This window comes from Heptranchias perlo, chromosome 31 (genome assembly GCF_035084215.1).
Source record: "Heptranchias perlo isolate sHepPer1 chromosome 31, sHepPer1.hap1, whole genome shotgun sequence".
NCBI classification, from domain to species: domain Eukaryota; kingdom Metazoa; phylum Chordata; class Chondrichthyes; order Hexanchiformes; family Hexanchidae; genus Heptranchias; species Heptranchias perlo.
In genome coordinates this window covers 27,748,718-27,769,674 of record NC_090355.1, presented here as the reverse complement: position 1 = coordinate 27,769,674, position 20,957 = coordinate 27,748,718, and the positions used below count along the sequence as shown (strand labels likewise).

Here is a 20,957-nt window from a genome sequence, read left to right as displayed (position 1 = left end):
GTACATTTTGAGAGCTTCTCATTAATACTCACCCTTCTCTGGCTAGGGATGATAAAAGTTGCAAGGTTGACTATTAATATTGATCCACTGCAATGAGAGTCAGTACGACAAGCTAAATACCAGCCCTATATACACATAAGAAGCTGGTTTCTTTGATTGAAATTTTATCAGGTTAATGTTTTGTCAATTAGTTGCAGAATCTGAGTTTTTGCTGACAGATCTAGAAATAATTAATTCTGACAATTTCCTCAACAACTGGTGTACGTACAAAGACAGAAAATTTAACAAATTATATCTGGTACAAATATATCTCACTTAGGTTACCAACTAGTGTTCATGATTTATCTATACCTTATATCCACAAACACCCATTTGTTAAATTATGAAAGTTAACTTGTTCCATGGATTTTTCAAATTAATCATCCTGATTACTAAATACAGTATTAAATAAATCTTCCATTATCATATTTCCAGCAGACCAGTAATTAATGCAGGAAAGCTGATCAATAAGCTTGACAACAGGATATTTGATGTTACAAACTTCATCTAAAAAGGGTCAGCATCAGACTTTTTTTTATTCATTCATGGGATATGGGCATCGCTGACAAGGCCAGCATTTATTGCCCATCCCTAATTGCCCTTGAGAAGATGGCGGTGAGCCGCCTTCTTGAACTGCTGCAGTCCGTGTGGTGAAGGTTTTCCCACAGTGCTGTTAGGTAGGGAGTTCCAGGATTTTGACCCAGCGATGATGAAGGAACGGCGATATATTTCCAAGTCAGGATGGTGTGTGACTTGGAGGGGAATGAGCAGGTGGTGTTGTTCCCATGCGCCTGTTGCCCTTGTCCTTCTAGGTGGTAAAGGTCAGGAGTTTGGGAAGTGCTGTTGAAGAAGCCTTGGCTAGTTGCTGCAGTGCATCTTATAGATGGTACATACTACAGCCACAGTGCACTGGTGGCGGAGGGAGTGAATGTTTAAGGTGGTGGATGGGGTGCCAATCAAGTGGGCTGCTTTGTCCTGGATGGTGTTGAGCTTCTTGAGTGTTGTTAGAGGCAAGTGGAGAGTATTCCATTATACTCCTGACTTGTGCCTTGTAGATGATGGAAAGGCTTTGGGGAGTCAGGAGGAGAGTCACTCGTCACAGAATAGCCAGCCTCTGACCTGCTCTCGTAGCCACAGTATTTGTGGCTGGTCCAGTTTAGTTTCTGGTCAATGGTGACCCCCCAGGATGTTGACGGTGGGGGATTCAGCAATGGTAATGCTGTTGAATGTCGAGGGGACGTGGTTAGACTCTCTCTTGTTGGAGATGGTCATTGCCTGGCACTTGTCTGGTGCGAATTATCAGCCCAAGCGTGGATGTTGTCCAGGTCTTGCTGCATGCGGGCATGGACTGCTTCATTATCTGACTTACCCTCCCCCTTCTTTTACAGATGCTGGACTTGGTAATTTATTTGAAAACAGATAGAATTCATGCAACTGAATAAGGCACCGTTGCGTCACTAATCCACGATCTGAGCACGAAGAAATAGCTCGATCATCCTTCATAATAAGTAATTTTCTACCAAGGTCAGAATTTTGTTTGAGAGATTTTTCATTGAGCTGATGTATATCTGACCTATGCTTATTGCCAGAAACAGTCTGCACTGATCTAAAATTAGTTGTGAAGATATTTAATGTACTATATACATGTAATGTTTTAGAATTCATGACCAGCTACCCTACAGACCTAGGGGGAGAAATTCAACATTGCTTTGCCTGTTTTTTTTTAAGTGATAAATAAATAATATGGGGATAAATTTCAGGTCGCAATCTCCTGCGCCTGATCTCCTCCAGAGGTGCGCCAGCCGCCATAATGGATCGGGCGCCTTTTAGTCGTCCCAGATGGCCACCTGAATGCAGCGGGAGCCTCATTTAAATATTATAACAAGGGTGCTTCGCCTGTTGACCTCTTTCGCTCATTCTTATGTCCGCCTAGTAATTCTTGGCACTAACAGTTGAGAAGCACTCTGCAGCAGTGTTATTTAAAGGGATCCTCCGGCAGAGACCTGCAGCTGCTGGCAGAAGATAGCAAAGTGTGCAGGAGTTAAGGAACAGAGCATTGTACCTCAACTTAACTGAGCAACATTATGACCGGCAGCTCCGCTTCACCAGGGAGGCTGTGACAGAGCTATGTCCCCTGTTGCAGCATCAGGGCATGCACCCTACTGCCTGTACTGTAAAGTGCACGGTGGCCCTGAATTTCTGCACATCAGGGTCATTCCAGGCTGCAACAGGTGGCATAAGCAACATAAGTCAATTTGTAGTCCATTGCTGCATTAGGCAGGTCACAAGTGCCCTCTTCGCTAAGCCACAAACAAATGATCACCTTCCCAATGGAGTAAAACAGAAAGAAAGAGCTCTGGACTTTGCCAGAATTGCAAGTTTCCCACAGGTGCGCGGCATAATTGACTACACCACATAGGCTTGTATGCTCCTTATCAAGAACCTGGCATCTACCGGGGGGGACTTCCACTCCTTGAATGTCCAGCTGGTGTGTGATGACAGGCAATGGATCATGCAGGTTTGTGCCGGCTTTCCTGGCAGTAGTCAGATGCCGTTATTCTGTGCCAGTCCTCAATCCCACATCTCTTCCACCCAGACTATTAAGTGTCAGGCTGGATGCTTGGGGACGAGGGGTATCCCCTGACCAGCTGCTTCATGACTCCTGTTAGCACAGACACTGCGAAGCGCTACAATCAAAGCCACACCTCAACCAGAGCTCTGATTGAGCAAACTATTGGCATTCTTAAATAGAGGTTCCGCTGCCTGACTAGATCTGGAGGTCTTCAGTATAGCCCTGAAAGACTCTCCAGATTCGTCTTGGTATGCAACAGGGCTAGGATATGAGCTCACCCTCCGGCAAGCTAGTTCCTGGGCCATCCTATCCCCCTAACCCTGCTCCTGCGCACTTGTGCTGGGTAAATCCCCCAGTGCTGAACCCTCTAACTGACATGTGATGCCAGTTTCTGAGTTGGTGTCTGCAAGAGTAAGGCTGAGTAATGGTGTTTCTTCAAGAAGACTGTCTTCCTATTCCTCTGCTCCAAATGGGCCCTCTACGTCGGCTAGATCCGGAAAGGGAAGAGAGGGACAAGAGTTAGCAGTTAGTGGCGAGGGTAAGCAGAGGCAGATGAGTGATAGCTCAAAGTAGCACCACTTTGTCATGTAGAGTGCATCTAGGGAGAGATTTAGGCGAGGACAGAAAAAGAGAGAAAGATGGCCAGACACCCTGCGAAGCATATCTTCCAGCCTCGCCAGTCACTACGCTCCCAAAGCGCCTCCCTCCATCTCCATCACCGCCTCTTCAAATGAAGAGAGAATGTAGATGGACGGTGGCCTTCTTCTCTACTGTTGTGTGCCAGCTTGTCCTGCAAGAAGAAAGGAAGTGCGTTAGTGTGTGGCCTAGTGAAAAGTTGTGACAATGTGCTTGTCAGGGTAGAATAGAGTTGCTGTTGAGTGAAAGATAGCACAGGTGTGGAGAAGTAAGGGAAGTAATTGTGAGGACAGTAGCAGGTTTGAAATGTGAAAGTAGCAGCAGATGGAGGTTCAGTGAAGTTTGCTGCTGCGGTTGGAGGACAGCAAAGGGAAGCAGGGGGTGGGAAGGCTTCTGAGTGCTGGAGCTACAAGTGGTGCAGGCCTAAGGAGCGTGTGAAAGAAGTGAGTAGGAGTCTTACCTAAGCTACTCTGGTCAGATCATTGAATTTCTTGTGACAATGCAGCCAGGTTCTGGGCACTAGGCTCTGTGCATTCACCTGCTCTGCCACTTCTGTGCTTTGGTACCGGGTAACTTGCCTTGGCACTCTTCTCCTGTCGGCTGGAAAGAGCAGTTCACTCTTCTTGGTCACCTCCTCCACTAACACCTCCAGAGCAGTGTTTGAAAATTGGGCAGCCCTTCCTGCAACACCTCCGCTTGCCATTTCAAGTGCTGAAGTGTAATTCAGCTAACAGCCAAAATGCACCTCTCCTTTAAGAAATGCAGGCTGCCTTTAAATGGCATCACTAATGTCTGATTCTACCCACTTCCACTCCCCCACCACAATCAGTGACCTGACAATAAATGTGAATATTGCTGCAGTTTGCTAATAATAATCAAATGAGGTACGCACTCCAATTTTGCTTGCGGCTCTTGCTGATGCCATTGGGCGCTACCCATTTCACACTCAAAACCGGCACGAGTTAGATTTGTACATAAGAAACCAAGTAAAAAAAAATGACTGCGTTTAAATTTGTAGCATAAAGACTGTGTACAGCTTGGCTTATTTAACAATGGTAAACATTAATCATTAATTCATCAACAGAATTTCCTACCAAGCGGTTCAGCCATATGCTGCTGTATTTGGAGAGAACATAAGAAATAGGAGCAGGGGTAGGCCAGATGGCCCCTTGAGCCATTCAATAAGATCACAGCTGATCTTCTACCTCAACTCCACTTTCCCGCCCTATCCCCATATCCCTTGATTCCCTTAGTGTCCAAAAATCTATCAATCTCAGTCTTGAATATACTCAATGACTGAGCATCCGCAGCCCTCTGGGGTAGCGAATTACCAAAGATTCACAACTCTCCGAGTGAAGAAATTTTTCCTCAAATCGGTCCTGAATGGCCAACCCCTTATCTTGACCCCTAGTTCTAGACTCTCCAAGCCAGGGGAAACAGCCTCTTAGCATCTACCCTGTCAAGCCCTCTAAGAATTTTATACGTTTCAATGAGATCACCTCTCATTCTTCTGAACTCCAGAGAATATAGATTCATTCTACTCACTCTCTCCTCATAGGACAACCTGCTCATCCCAGGAATAAATCTAGTGAACCTTTGTTGCACTCTCTCTAAGGCAAGTATATCCTTCTTTAGGTAAGGAGACCAAAACTGTATACAGTACTCCAGGTAGTGGTCTCTCCAGAGCCCTATATAATTGCAGAAAGACCTCCTTACTCTTATACTCCAACCCCCTTGCAATAAAGGCTAACTTGCAACACTGAATTTTTCACCAATGAAGGGATTTGCTTTCTTTTATAGCCTGTGTTGAGCAAGTTTACAAAACTGTGATTCACATTTTTTTTTTCTCTTTCTAGAATGCTAAATTTTGTGGAAAGCCAGACCCCGCAGAGAACAAGTCAGCAACAGCAATATTATTTTATTCACTGTGGGAAGGAGGAATAGCATGCCTACTGATCAAAAACCACAGTGGGGTACAAGCTGAATTTCTCCAAAACGCATCAGAATGTTACTCGGAATACTTGGCAGAGCACTCTGAAAATTAAATTTGTTTATTCACGATAGAGAAAATAAACCCAAAACAATACTTTCAGATATGCTAGAGCAGCAGGACAAGGCAGCACAGGTTCAGGATTGTGAACAGCAAATTTAGAATGAAGATCAGGTAGTATTTATTTACACAGAAGGTGCTCAATAGCTTGTAGCAGTCACCAAGAATAATGGTTGAGGCGAGGACATTGGACTCTTAAGAAACAGCTAGGTACTGTTAGAATAAGATCAAGTGGGCTGAACCCATCTTGTGATGTCTTCAAATTTTCAGACAAATATTCAGAAGAAATTTGAAAAATAACTCTTAATGGAAGGAGAATTAATCAAATTGGAGCTTTACATATTGATATGTAGATACATAGATAAGGATCTTTGTGTTTTCATTCAACAAGAGAATGAAAATTGGACATGAATTTAGATTTGAGGTTAGGATCAGATCAGCCATGATCTTATTAAATGGCGGAGCAGGCTCGAAGGGCCGATTGGCCTACTCCTGCTCCTATTTCTTATGTTCTTATGTTCTTAGAAGAGGATTTTGCTTTGTGTTAATGCTGCTTTTTATTGAATTCTTAAATGGTAGTAAATATGAAATTTTCACTCATTGTAGAAAAAGCAGGCAACTATTTCAGAAAATTCTGTAAAACAGAATATGCAGCACTGAGAAGCTACCCATTGGGTTAGTAAACAATTGTACCATCTAATGTGGTATTGTGTCAATTAGACCACGAAGATTACTGGACTGCTAAATTGGCTAATCTCAGCAAGGGATGGGGGGGGGGGCGGAATTCCGGCTTCCGATTACTATCCAATGCTTTAGAGTGCACTTATGTAAGCCTCGGATGAGGACAGGATCAAGGCAACTGTGATACCCTACACAGTTGAATAACCTGCCAACATTCACTGTCTAGGTACACACGAGGGATAATTTTTTTGACTTTGCAATCTGACCAGTTGAATTTCCGACATACACTACTGCTAGTCAAGGCTCCCCAACAGAGGACAAAGTTGAAATATTACACCAAAGAAGGATAGCTTGTTGGTGAGGTATCAGAGAGCTGCTGGAAGGGAGGCTTAAGAAATGCCAAACTGGAAAGGCCTGTGTACATTTTTCATTCAGAACCAAAACAACAGAACATTTATGCTCTAAAAGTCATATATATTATGAAAGCACTAATCTTAGTTCTTCTTGCTCTTGTCATATTAGGGTTAATGTCTTTGTTTTTATAGGCTTCTGTCCACATGCAAGATACAAACAAATCCCCTTCATCATATATTCCAAATGTTTGGTATCTTGCCGACAAGGTCACTTTCCACTCCTTCCTAAGGGCAATCCCACCCTGACCAGATGTGACCTTCAAGTTCTTCACCATGGTAACTGTAATTACCAGGAAAAGAACTGGAACGGAAGGACCTCAGAGGTGCAAGTTGTCAGAGAATATGAAGTCGGCTGCCAAATTTCAGACCGCTCGTTTACAGCTTTACAGGGACAAAAACCAGGACAGGCCATTCCAAACATTGCAACAGATTTAACTCTTTCTAATCCAGCAGCTCCAGAACCATCTTAAAGATCAACACCAAAACAAATCATTGCGTAATAACAACAACACTGGTGTGATCTGAACCAAATAAATCAGCAAATGCAAAATTGCTTAGCTTGAACAGACAAGACCAGACTAAGCTTTGCTTTTACCTGTGTGGTTCTATCTACTTCATGACAAAATTGTGAAAGCCTCTTGTTTTATTTACCCTTCCCCATCCTATTTTTCTCCCCATCTCTCCTGAGGACACTGGGGTCTTAATTCAACATAGCTGTGCCTGTTTTACAGGTATAAAATGGACAAAATGATGACAAATTTAGCATTGTGAAGGCCCAGGCCCGATTTGCCCAGACCACTGCTAAATTCGTCAAGGCCTTTTTTAGGCCATTCTGGCGACCACCTGAAACAAGCACAGGTTTCACTTCAAAATGGAAATGAGGGACCTGCGTGGGTTACAGGACCCATCCATGAAATTCATCTGCCCGGAGTTCCGCTCAGCATTACCTGGTCTATAGCCAGCGGTCCTTGCTGCCACCAAAGATGCAAGTTTTTTTTTTACGCTTACCTTGATGTTCAGCCACTAGGAACAGGAGTGCTTCTCCCGGATCCACAGCACAATTTGGGCCGTTGCTGGCTCAGCTCAGACCCCCTCCCTTTCTCCTACCCACACTCCCAGGACTTACCTGAGGGCTGCTGCTGGTGAGGGAATTTAGCCTCCCCTGACTCTTATTGATTCCTGACCAAAGGTATTATTCTTGATGTATGAACCTATATAGTGTGTCAGCAGACTATTCACTTGGAGACCACATGAGTCCAATTTGTCCACCCAGCATCCACAGTTATGCACTATCTGACAGAAGTTTCTGGATAGTGATTAAGAGGAAGAACACTGATTGGTTTTTCCCCTCCTTAGCTCAGGAGTGCTGAGGCTAATTGTACTATGCCCCATCTACTGTCGTGGCTGAGATAGGCTAATTCAACAAAGACCAAGATTTGAATCCGGCGCCTTTTGGTATCCAGGCTTAGTGCTACACTGGGCAGTATCTTTTACCTACATAGGCGAAGCCCTGTGTAATTTTCCATTTAAAGTAGCAAAATTTTAAGGTTTCAGTTACTGCATGCAGATCTGGTCACCTAATCACAGGAAGGATATTTTTGCCCTTGGGAAAGTAGAGCAATGAACATTGAAAATGATTCCAGGCATCAAGAATTAAATTAAATTAAAGGTTAAGGAAGTTTAGTTTGTTTTCTTTGGAAAAGAGAAGACTTGGAGGTAAAGTAATAGACGTTTTCAAGGTTATGAAGGGAATTGATAACACTGGTCCAAGCAAATTTTTCATAATGGTGAAGGATTCAAAAAGCAGGGGACACCAGTTAAAAATTAGAATGTCTGGAGTAAGAGGTCAGATGGCACTTGTGAAGGTGGAAGGGTAATAAGCTTGAGGAATAAGTTACCTGAGGAATAAGTTACCAGAGAAAGCCTGTTAAGTGGACAATATAAATGAGTTCAAGAGACAATTAGATACATTTCAAGGGGCAAATAGATTGAGGGAAACGCAGAGAAGATGGGTAATGGGGTTTGATCTATCAGCAGAGAATGGATTTATTTGGTCTCATTGTTTTTTTCCATTCCTGAAAATTCTTATGTTCTAATCAGATATCACTCTGGCACCTTCTAGTGCTACCTCCTACTGTGATTGATAGAATTGAAAAAAGTCTTTAAAAAACTGTGTTTACTAATTGCAAATTTATATATTCTAGGAAACCAATCAGCAGTTGTTGTGAGCATTGAAAACAAGCAATCTGAAAGGATCTGAATAGCTTTTAGAATAATCAGTAAAATAATGTATTGGGTTGGAAGATGAGCAGAGAAGATAATTGATATGAAGGAAGAACAGAATGAAAGAAAAGACAGGCAGAAACCCAATTTAGTAGAAAAAGAGTATGTTGCTATCACCACTATATTAAAACCACTCAGCACAGTTCTCTACTTTTGATAAATTTACATCGAAAAAGGGGATATGAACTTTGTGCTCATCAAAGTGCGGCTGGAGTCAGCATTGTACTATGTATTTTTCTTTAAAACACAACAAGTGTGACCTGAAGAAGAAACTTGAAGGCTGCTTTACCTTTGACAGTAGGTCAATCCTACCATGACTACATCCAAAGTAAAGCTCTCTATACCACTCCAACTATGGGGTAAGTTTCCCCTAAGCGCTAAGTGTAACAAAAATCATAAATCCATTTTTTATAAATGGGTTTGTTACACATAGCAAATAAAATAAATCTCCCCCCAGTGTACCTTAATGTCGTTTTAGAAGAGGACCCCCACTGCGCGTGTGGCATTTCTAAATTCCCTTTTTGAGTCCCAGATTCTGTCCGGTTTTGTTTTGTGGAGTTGTGCCCAATAAGAACTAGGCCAAAACTGTTCTAAACTTATTTCATTTAGATCCTGTAAGTCTAAAGAGAGAAGAGATTTTCCCCATCAGATCAGACTGGCCAAATCAAAGAAGTGAAAGAATAACAGTTTAACCCATTGTGCCACTCTCTGTCCTTTAGTGCCTTCATCCTCTCCTTTCTATTTAGACCATAAGAGATAGGAGCAGGAGTAGGCCATTTGGCCCTTCGAGCCTGTTCCGCCATTTAACGAGATCATGGCTGATCTGATTTTTACCTCAACTCCACTTTTCCGCCCTTTCCCCATATCCTTCGACTCCCTTGCTGATCAAAAATTTGTCTAACTCAGCCTTGAATGTATTCAATGACTCAGCCTCAACAGCTTTTTGGGGTAAAGAATTCCAAAGATTCACGACCATCTGGGAGAAGAAATTCCTCCTCATTTCCGTCTTAAACAGGCGACCCCTTATTCTGAGAGTATGCCCACTAGTTTTAGAATTCCCCCATGAGGGGTAACATCCTCTCAGCATCTAACCTATCGAGTCCCCTCAGAATCTTATATGTTTCAATAAGATCTCCTCTCATTCTCCTAAACTCCAATGAGTATAGACCCAACCTGTTCAATCTTTCCTCATAAGACAATCCAGACATACCCGGAATCAACCTAGTGAACCTTCTCTGAACTGCCTCTAATGCAAGTATATCCTTCCTTAAATAACCAAAACTGTACGCAGTATTCCAGGTGTGGTCTCACCAGCACCCTGTACGGTTGTAGCATGACGTCCATGCTTTTATACTCCATCCCCCTAGAAATAAAGACCAATATTCCGTTTGCCTTCCGGATTACCTGCTGCACCTGTATGATGACTTTTTGTGTTTCATGTTTTGTCTTCACTTCTTTATCTTTCTTTACATAAATTAAAACAAGTAATGATATTATTCAAAGTAAAAATTCTGAAAACCACAATAATAAAAAATACATTATAAAATTAACAGTTCAATAATAAACACTTAAAAACTTTCATAACCAAGTGGTTAATGTGCTTCATCGGAAAGCTGAACTTACCAGGTTGTTGAGGACTACTGTTGTCGATTTTCAATGCTTTAGTTACCCTTCCCACATGAAAGCAAGTCTAGGAATAACAACAGATCAAACTATATTATTTTGATGTAACTCATATAGTGATAGTGATGCAATCCAAGTTTATAGCCCCAAGAAGACAGGAGATCCTGGGGTTTACCTTACATGCACTAGTAATTCTGGTTCTGCACTAAAATCCTCTCAGTGTACTAGACTGCAAATTTACAATGTTATTGTCTTTTGCATAATATTGACAAGCAACATTCAAGAAACAACATTTGATATTATATGTGTTCTGCTCCACAGAAGTTCTCATTTTCTACAGTAGCTGGAAGAATAGATTCACAAAGCACAGAAACTTTGCCACCATTACACCTGGTGTTTTTATTTTGTTTTTCCAAACATTCCAGTTATTTTTCTTGTGGATGCTGAGTCGTTGAATATGTTCAGGACTGAGATAGATAGATTTTTGGACTCAAGGGATATGGAGATCGGGCAGGAAAGTAGAGTTGAGACCAAAGATCAGCCATGATCTTATTGAATGGCGAAGCAGGCTCGAGGGGTTGTATGGCCTACTCCTGCTCCTATTTCTTATGTTCTTTTCAGAACACTCATCTCAAGGTTTCTTTCAAGAAATGTCATATATTACTTTACTTAAGTAAAATAAATTGGTGGCATAATGCTGTGACACCACTAGCAAAAATGGAAAGATATTAGCAAAATTTGGACCAAACAGTATCACCTATAATTTCTGAGTTGCACCAATATTTGGATGCACTCCCTTCAAGGCACCCAAGTTGATTTTGCAAAACTGGTGGGGAGGGTAGAATTGCAGTGCAACACTACCACAGTCTAAGGTTATAGATGCCTCCAGTGTTGCTGTGAATGGTTCTTTCTGATAAACCTCACAGGAACTGATTCCTTGGCCCTGCTTCTTTCCGCTATTTGCTTCCCTACAAGTTATCCTGCTGTATAAAAACTATCCTACTCAGTTGAAAGAGGTAAGATGCACCAGCCCATAAACATGTCTGTTGATCAGTACCTCCCCCATTCAGATTGCCTCTTTCCCCCAGATGGGCCAAATCAGATCCCAAATTTACCCCCGGGGGGTATGGGAGCTCATGTAGAAATATCAATCAAAACTGTGATTTGAACATGTTTATCCTAGTTGGGAGCATTGTAGCTAATACTCCAGCTTAAATTTCCTTTCTCTGATAAATTTAAAAATTATGAAATTTTAAACGGCAATATACTAGAGTGTATATTCTTTCATATGTGCCAATTCACATTGAATTTTTTCCCAGAGTGGACATGTTTCTACACTGACTGTATCTATTTGTTTATAATGATTTAATGGTTTATATGGATAAATAAATTGTTAACTTGTAGAGTTTGATCACAAAATATATTTTGCATTTGTTTAACATTATCATGTTCAGAATCATAAATAATGTCTACTTTGTCCTGTCTACACAATTTTACACCTCATCAGTCCTGTGACCATACACGATTTCTCCATTTTAAAACTGCTGACTCCGCCGTACTAGAGGTGTCTCTGCTCCACAGAGCCTTTCCAGTCCTACTGTTGATATTTATTTAATTATGTTCCTAGAGGCTCAGTTGAATTTTTATTTACTTAAATTTCCCAACCCTCTGTCATTGATATTTATCTGTTTTATTCTCTCCATTGATTGTTTAATTAAGGGATTACAACATTGCAAAATCTATATTTGAATGGACTGGGGTCAGTCATTTAATGTATTCAGTTATTCCTGTCTGTGGTCTCTCCTCCCCTACCTTCATCTCCTCTCTGCTAACCAGTTGGCCACCCTGTGCTCTTTGCTTGATCCACAATATGCTCTCAAATTCAGGCCACCTGCTCTATCTCTCCCTGACCCCCTTTGCTTTCCTTTCACTCCCTAGTCAGCCTGCATTCCCAGACACAGGGCCCAATTGCTCTCAGGCCCCACAACCACTGAGTGCTCACAGGCTCTAAATGTTTCCAGATCCCAATCCCTCCCCCTGATTAAGCTAAGACACTTCCCACCTCTACCCAGTACTCCCAGGCACCCTTTCTCATTATCAAGTAATCCTAGGCACTCCCACCAAGTACTTTCAGACTCTAATTACCCATCCAGTAGCTCCATTTACAACCCTAGGTCTAGCCTTCCCATTCTCTCCTGAGCCCCATACTCCCTCCTTTCTGGCCTGAGATTTCTGACCCCAGACACAGGTCCAGGCCCAGAATTTCTCTCTTGTTGCAACTGGTAAGAGATGATGACTTGCTTTTAAACTGTTTGGTGTTAAAAACTTCCTTGAAGTGATTCAGCAAAGGAGACATCAGGACAAAGATTAGATTTAGAATTTGACTTAAATGAAGTGTTACATAGAGTAGCATACATACAGAGAAAAGGAGATAATCTGTACAAGGCCATAGAGAGACTGGAGGACATAAAGACAGGTAAAGAGACAGGGAACAACCAACTTACAGAAAGGGAGTGAGAAAGAGTCGAAGATATAGAACAGAGAGAAATCCTTTGAGAGCCACACAATACATCGGAGACAGAAAGAATGGAAGAAAGACAGAAAGTAGAATGGGAGGTAAGTCATGATGCAGTTAAGAGACAGGCAGAGTTACATAGAATCTACAGCACAGAAACTGGCCATTCGGCCCAACTGGTTTATGCCAGTGTTTATGGTTCACAAGAATCTCCTCCCACCCCTCTTCATCTAACCCTACCAGCATATCCTTCTATTCCTTTCTCCCTCGTATGCTTATCTAGCTTCCCCTTAAATGCATCTATGCTATTTGCCTCAACTGCTCCTTGTGATAGTGCGTTCCACATTCTTATCACTCTTTGGATAAAGAAGTTTCTCCTGAATTCCCTATTGGATTTATTAGTGACTAACTTATATTTATGACCTCTAGTTTTGGACTACCCCTATAAATAGAAACATTTTCTCTATGTCTACCTTATCAAACACTTTCATAATCATAAAGACCTCTATCAGGTCAACCCTCAGCCTTCTCTTTTCTGGAGAAAAGAGCTCCAACCTGTTCGGCCTTTCCTGATACGTATATCCTCTCAGTACTGGTATCATCTTTGTGAATCTTTTTTGCATCTTTTCCGGTGCCACTATATTCTTTTTATAATATGGAGACGATAACTGTGCACAGTACACCAAATGTGGTCTAACCACAGGTTCTATACAAGTTTAACATAACTTCTCTGCTTTTCAATTATATCCCTCTAGAAATGAACCCCAGTGCTTGGTTTGCCTTTTTTATGGCCTTATTAACCTGCATCGCTACTTTTAGTGATTTGTGTATCCGTACCCCTAGATCCTTTGCTCCTCTACCCCATTTAGACTCTTATTATCCAAGCTGTATGTGGCCTCCTTATTCTTCCTACCAAAATGCACCACCTCACACTTTATATTGAAGTGCATTTGCCAATTCCACGCCTAATACATTTACTAATTACACAGAGTTTTCTTTTTTCCTTTTTCCACGAACAATGCCATGGAAGATCAAGTAAATATTTAAAAATAAAGAGAAAATTCTGCAAATGTTGGAATTATGAAATTAAATGAGAAATGTTGGAAATACACAGCAGTCTGTATCTATAAAGAGAAAAGAAATGTCACAGCTTTGGTGGGGAACCTTCATCTTAAATATTTAAATACTGGCAAAGTGTTGATCATTAAAATATTTATGTAAACCATTAATATTGTTACATTGTGGAACAGTAACTTACCAAATTAATGCATCCTTCTAAACTGCATGCCATGTCTACATCCTCAACAACTGGGCTCCATAAGTTACGGAACATAAACTGGAAACGGTTGTGAAATATTTCTATTTGACCACACTTAGTTTTATGTGGCGCTGGATCAGTAAGGGTCACTGAGATGTTAGGAAGGATGACACCTTTATTTCTTGTATTGACTGTAAACCTTGGGGTGAGAGAGCAGTCTTGAAGTTTCATTTTTGAAAACATCATTGTTCCTATCCAACTAAATAAAATCTGTAAAAATATGAAATATCAATCAAAGCTGTGCAGCATAACATTAAGAAATAGCATGTCTTCATTGTTAAACAAAATAGGGCATCATGTTGTAATATTTCCTTTTCTAGGTTTAGGCAAAGTTCAATTTCACTAAAAATCAGTTGTAAACAATTTTACAACACCAAGTTATAGTCCAACGAATTTATTTTAAATTCCACAAGCTTTCGGAGGCTTCCTCCTTCCTCAGGTGAATGGGCACACCGTTCACCTGAGGAAGGAGGAAGCCTCCGAAAGCTTGTGGAATTTAAAATAAATTCGTTGGACTATAACTTGGTGTTGTAAAATTGTTTACAATTGTCAACCCCAGTCCATCACCGGCATCTCCACATCATCACTAAAAATCAGTTAACAGTTTGTATTAGTATTTTGGAAAACATATCAATAAAGTTGGCCATTTAATTCTCTGCAAACACAAGAGTAAAAAGAGGATACACAGGAAGGGAATTGTGATAGAATACAAATGAAGACTGATGTTCTGAGGCACTGCAAATATGAGCAACCAATTTCATCAGTTCTCAGTTGATTCATTGTGAATCATCCCACAACCATCTTTCCAAAGAAATGCCACACAAATCTCATCTTCAGCCAGACGAGTCACAAGCAGCTGTGGTATTGGAAGCTGTAAGGGGTCCTTTGGTTGGAGGAGAATGGGATAGAGTTAAATATCTAGGAAAGAATGGAGGCGAGGATCCAAAAAAAAGGATGGAGCCATAAAAAAATGAATAATTTAAATTAATCAGTTCAACACTATATAATTGTTTTCCAAAAAGGTTGTGTTTGAACTTCAGATTTGAACTTTGCTTATGACTAACCTAATCAAATAACTATAAAAAAAATCTGATTATTTATTGAACTGTATTTCCTTAATATATTCTTCATTCACATATTGCCACACAGTTAAATTCCAGAACAAATCTTAAATATTATAAAACTCTGGTTATACATACATAAAATTATGGATGGTTGAGAGCAAGTAATAAGGCTATAATGTACTTCAAAGGGTTAACTTACTCTTATTTCACTGAGCATGCATTAAATCAGGTTATTTTTTCCTTCTCTTTGAGTGCACATATGGGAATACACATGTTTACTCACTATGTTTTCTTGGCGATTACATATATTACAACTAATGCACAACTGAGAAGCCAATTGAGACGGCTGCGGTAGCATAGTGGTTATGTTACTGGACTAGTAATTCAGAGGCCTGGATTAATAATCCAGAGACAGGAGTTCAAAACCTACCATGGCAGCTGGGGAATTTAAATTCAGTTAATTAAATAAAAATCTGGAATAAAAAGCTAGTATCAGTAAGAATCATATCTATCAGCCAACATCCCAGACATCAAGAGGTGGCGGCACAGTGGTATACAGTCAGGAAGGAGTGGCCCAGGGAATCCTCAATATTGACTCCGGACCCCATGAAGTCTCATGGCATCAGGTCAAACACGGGCAAGGAAATCTCCTAGTCGCACTCCCTCAGCTGATGAATCAGTACTCCTCCATGTTGAGCACCATTTGGAGGAAGCACTGAGGGTAGCAAGGGCACAGAATGTACTCTGGGTGGGGGACTTCAATGTCCATCACCTTGGTAGCACCATTACTGACTGAGCTGGCTGAGTCCTGAAGGACATAGCTGCCAGACTGGGCCTGTGGCAGGTGATGAGAGAACCAACACAAGGGAAAAACCTACATGACCTCGTCCTCAACAATCTACCTGTTGTAGATGCATCTGTCCATGACAGCATTGGTAGGAGTGACCACCGCACAGTCCTCGTGAAGATGAAGTCCCGTATTCACACTGAGGACACCATGCTAAATGCTAACAGATCTAGCAGCTCAAAACTGGGCATCCATGAGGCGCTGTGGGCCATCAGCAGCAGAATTATATTCCACCACAATCTGTAACCTCATGGCCTGGCATATCCCTCACTCTACCAACAGGCCAGGGGATCAACCCTGGTTCAATGAGCAGCGTAGAAAAACATGCCAGGAGCAGCACCAGGCGTACCTAAAAATGAGGTGCCAACCTGGTGAAGCTACAACTCAGGACTACATGCATGCTAAACAGCGGAAGCAGCATACTATACACAGAGCTAAGCGATCCCACAACCAATGGATCAGATCAAAGCTCTGCAATTCTGCCACATCCAGTCATGAATGGTGGTGGACAGTTAAACAATGAACATCCCCATCCTCAATGATAGCAAAGCCCAGCACGTGAGTGCAAAAGACAAGGCTAAAGCATTTGCAACTGTCTTCAGCAAAGAAGTGCAGAGTGGATCATCCATCTTGGCCTCCTCCCGAGATCCCCACCATCACAGAAGTCAGTCTTCAGCCAATTCGATTCACTCCACATGGTATCAAGAAATGACTGAATGCACTGGATACAGCAAAGGCTATGGGCCCCGACAACATCCCAGCTGTAGTGCTGAAGATTTGTGCTCCAGAACTAGCCGCGCCTCTAGCCAAGCTGTTCCAGTATAGCTACAACATTGGCATCTACTCGACAAAGTGGAAAATTGCCCAGGTATGTCCTAGCAGGACAAATCCAACCTGGCCAATTACCGCCCCATTAGTCTACTCTCAATCATCAGCAAAGTGATGGAAGGTGTCGTCGACAGTGCTATCAAGCGGCACTTACTCACTGATGCTCAGTTTGGGTTCTGCCAGCACCCTCGACTCCAGAACTCATTACAGCCTTGGTCCAAACATGGACAAAACAGCTGAATTCCAGAGGTGAGGTGAGAGTGACTGCCCTTGACATCAACGCAGCATTTGACTGAGTGTGGCATCAAGAAGCCCCAGTAAAATTGAAGTCACTGGGAAACAGGGGGGGAAACTCTCCAGTGGCTGAAGTCATACCTAGCATAAAGGAAGATGGTAGTGGTTGTTGGAGGCCAATCATCTCAGCCCCAGGGCATTGCTGCAGGAGTTCCTCAGGGCAATGTCCTAGGTCCAACCATCTTCAACTGCTTCATCACCGACCTTCCCTCCATCATAAGGTCAGGAGTGGGGACGTTCGCTGATGATTGCACAGTGTTCAGTTGTATTCGCAAGTCCTCAGGTAATGAAGCAGTCCATGCCCGCATGCAGCAAGACCTGGACAACATCCAGGCTTGGGCTGATAAGTGGCAAGTAACGTTCGTGCCAGACAAGTGCCAGGCAATGACCATCTCCAACCAGAGAGAGTCTATCCACCTCCCTTTGACATTCAACGGCATTACCATCGCCGAATCTTGTAGTGTGTGCCATCTACAAGAAGCACTGCAGCAACTCGCCAAGGCTTCTTCGACAGCATCTCCCAAACTCGCGACCTCTACCACCCAGAAGGACACAGGCAGCAGACGCATGGGAACACCACCACCTGCATGTTACCCTCCAAGTCACACACCATCCTGACTTGGAAATATATCGCCGTTCCTTTATCATCGCTGGGTCAAAATCCTGGAACTCCCTACCTAACAGCATTGTGGGAGTACCTTCACCACACGGACTGCAGAAATTCAAGGTGGCGGCTCACCACCACCTGCTCAAGGGCAATTAGGGATGGGCAATAAATGCTGGCCTTGCCAGCGACACCCACATCCCACGAATGAATATTAAAAAAAAATCAAAAAGAGCAGGGGTGTTCTTCTGGTACCCTAGCCATCATTTATCTCTCAACCAACACTATCAAAACCGATCAAGTGGTCATTTATCTCATTGCTGATTGTGGGACTTTGCTACGCACAAATTGGCTGCTGGTTACATAACCAATGACTAAACTTCAAAGTAAGCTGTTAGCTGTGAAGTACTTTGGAGTGTCCTGAGGATGTGAAAGGTGCTATATAAATACAAGTTTTTTCATTCTTGCTGTGAATGGGTACACAAGTAGACAAGTGGAATATCTTTAAAGGTATACTGAAAGTGAAGGATAAAAACATAACAAAAATAAATGAGCTCAGACCAAACAAACACGCCTCAAAATAGACTAACAAACAAAATTGATATAAAGAGTAAAAATACAAATGCACAACTGAGACGCCAATCAAAAAGCACCTTTGATAATGCTGCTGAATGACCCAGTCATCATCTAAATAGGCACTTAACTGGTGTAAAGTTAGTCAGTTCAGCTACGAAGTAGATAAATTTAAGGGAACAAGGCAAACCAGGATTTACAAATCCTACATAAAGAAAGGGGAAGGGGGTCACTGGGAGGAATATAAGAAAATGCAGCAACAAGTTAAAAGGGTCGTCAGAGGGGCAAAGAGGAATCTAGGAATAAGCATAGAAGCAGAGGCTAAACGTAATTTAAAAAAATTCTTTCCATACTACAACAGTAATAGGGCAGTCAGAGAAGAGGTGAAAGCCATAAAAGATGCAAACGGAACCAAAACCGAGGATGAGTACAGGATAGTTAATATTATGAATGCTTATTTCCTCCAAGTATTTACAGGGGATGATATGAACAATAATCCCCCCCAAAATACAGTTAATCAAAGTAAAATTAATGACTTCTATATAAATAACATGGAAGTCCTGAACAGGCTAATATGGCTGAAAATAATTGAGTCACTGGGGATAGATGGTATTTATTCCATAATGCTGAACATGACTAGGGAGAAGATTTGTAAACCACTGACAACCATTAAGAGAGAATCAGTGGACATTGGAGGGGGTACCAATACATTGGAATCAGGTCAAAGTAGTGCCCATATTCAAGAGGATAAAACTGCCCTTTACAATTACAGGCCCATCAGTCTTACCTCCATTCTGTTTGAAGTAAGGAATCGATGATCAGGAGTGAAATTGAGAAGTATATGCGTAATAATAACCTTGTAAATAGTCGCCAAAATGGATTCATTAGGGGAATATCATGCCTAACTAACCTTGATTTCTTTAAGGAAGGGATATTGCAAGTGGACTATGGAAAGTAATACCATTTAGGGCATCTAGACTTCCAAAAGGCATTTGGCAAAGTTCCTCATTAAAGACTATTGGACAAACTTAAAATATTAGATATTCAGGGTAAACCTTAGGAATGGATAAGAAGCTGGTGGAAAGGTAGAAAGCAATGAGTACTTGTTCATGGAGTTAGGTTGGGTGGGGGAAGTACTGAGTCTGATGCACCAGCGGCTTGGTGTTGGAGCCACTTCTGCTTTTCGTTTATATAAATGACTAGATTCAAACTCAAATCAAACTGGTCAAATTTGCTGATGATACCAAACTGGAAGGGGCAGTAGAATCAGAGGAAGCAGCTTAAAAATTACAGTGAGTTGGACAAAATAAATATGAGAGCAGATAAATGGCAAATGAAATTTAATGCAGACAAGTGCAATGTGCTGCACATAGGATGGAAAAATAAGCAATTTACGTACTGCATGAATGGTATGAAATATCTATGAATGTAGTGGAAGAAGACCTCGGAGTCTTTGTAGACTCTACGCTAAACATGTCCAACCAATGCAATACAGCAATCAACAAAGCCAATAGAATGTTGAACTACAGAATGTTCAACTACCCTAATATTAACTGGGATACAAACAGTGTGAAGGGTATAGAGGGCACAAAATTCTTAAATTGCATTCAGGAGAACTTTTTTTAGCCAGTACGTGGCAAGCCCAACGAGAGGGGGGCAGTTCTGGATTTAGTTTTAGGAAATAAAGCTGGGCAGGTGGAAGGAGTATCAGTGAGAGAGCATTTTGGTGGTAGTGATCATAACTCAGTTAGATTTAGCATAATGTGGAGATGCCGGTGATGGGCTGGGGTGGACAAATGTAAGGAGTCGCACAACACCAGGTTATAGTCCAACAGCTTTATTTGAAATCACAAGCTTTCACAACTGATGAAGGAGCAAAGCTTCGAAAGCTTGTGATTTCAAATAAAGCTGTTGGACTATAACCTGGTGTTGTGCGACTCCTTAGATTTAGCATAGTTATGGAAAAGGACAAAGATAGAACAGGAGTAAAAGTTCTAAATTGGGGAAAGGCCAATTTTACTAAGCTGAGAAGTGATTTAGCAAAAATGGACTGGAAACAGCTACTTGAAGGTAAATCAATGTCAGACCAGTGGGAGGCATTCAAGGGGGAGATTCAAGGGGTTCAGAGTAAACATGTTCCCACAAAGAAAAAGGGTGGGACTGCCAAATCTAGAGCCCCCTGGATGTAAAGAAGCATACAGGGTAAGATAAGGTAAAAAAGGAAAACTTATGTCAGACACCGAGAGCTCAATACTACAGAAAACCTAGAGGAGTATAGAAAGTGCGGGGTGAAATTAAAAAGGAATTTAGGAAAGCAAAGAGATGGCATGAAAAAATATTGGCAAGTAAAATCAAGGAAAACCCAAAGTTGTTTTATAAATACATTAAGAGCAAGAGGATAACTAAGGGAAGAGTACGGCCTATTAGAGATCAAAAAGGTAACTTATGTGTGGAGGCGGAAGATGTCTATATGGTTCTTAACGAATACTTTGCATCTGTCTTCACAAAAGAGAAGGACGATGCAGACATTGTAGTTAAGGAGGAGGAGTGTAAAATATTGGATGGGATAAACATAGTGAGAGAGGAAGTATTAAGGGGATTAGCATCTTTGAAAGTA

The 20,957-nt window shown here is 41.6% G+C and overlaps 1 protein-coding gene across 3 annotated transcripts in view; it reads right to left on the bottom strand.

Annotated features, from left to right (window-relative positions):
- LOC137300625 (transforming growth factor beta receptor type 3-like) overlaps positions 1-20,957 on the bottom strand; it is a 109,023-nt gene that overhangs the window by 10,768 nt on the left and 77,298 nt on the right. For all 3 annotated transcript variants that reach the window (XM_067969812.1, XM_067969814.1, XM_067969813.1), the window contains exons 11-12: positions 14,071-14,340; positions 10,298-10,364 (exon numbers count right to left, since the gene is read on the bottom strand). In XM_067969812.1, coding sequence (XP_067825913.1) covers positions 10,298-10,364; positions 14,071-14,340 — 337 coding nt within the window. The remainder of the gene's footprint in view (positions 1-10,297; positions 10,365-14,070; positions 14,341-20,957) is intronic.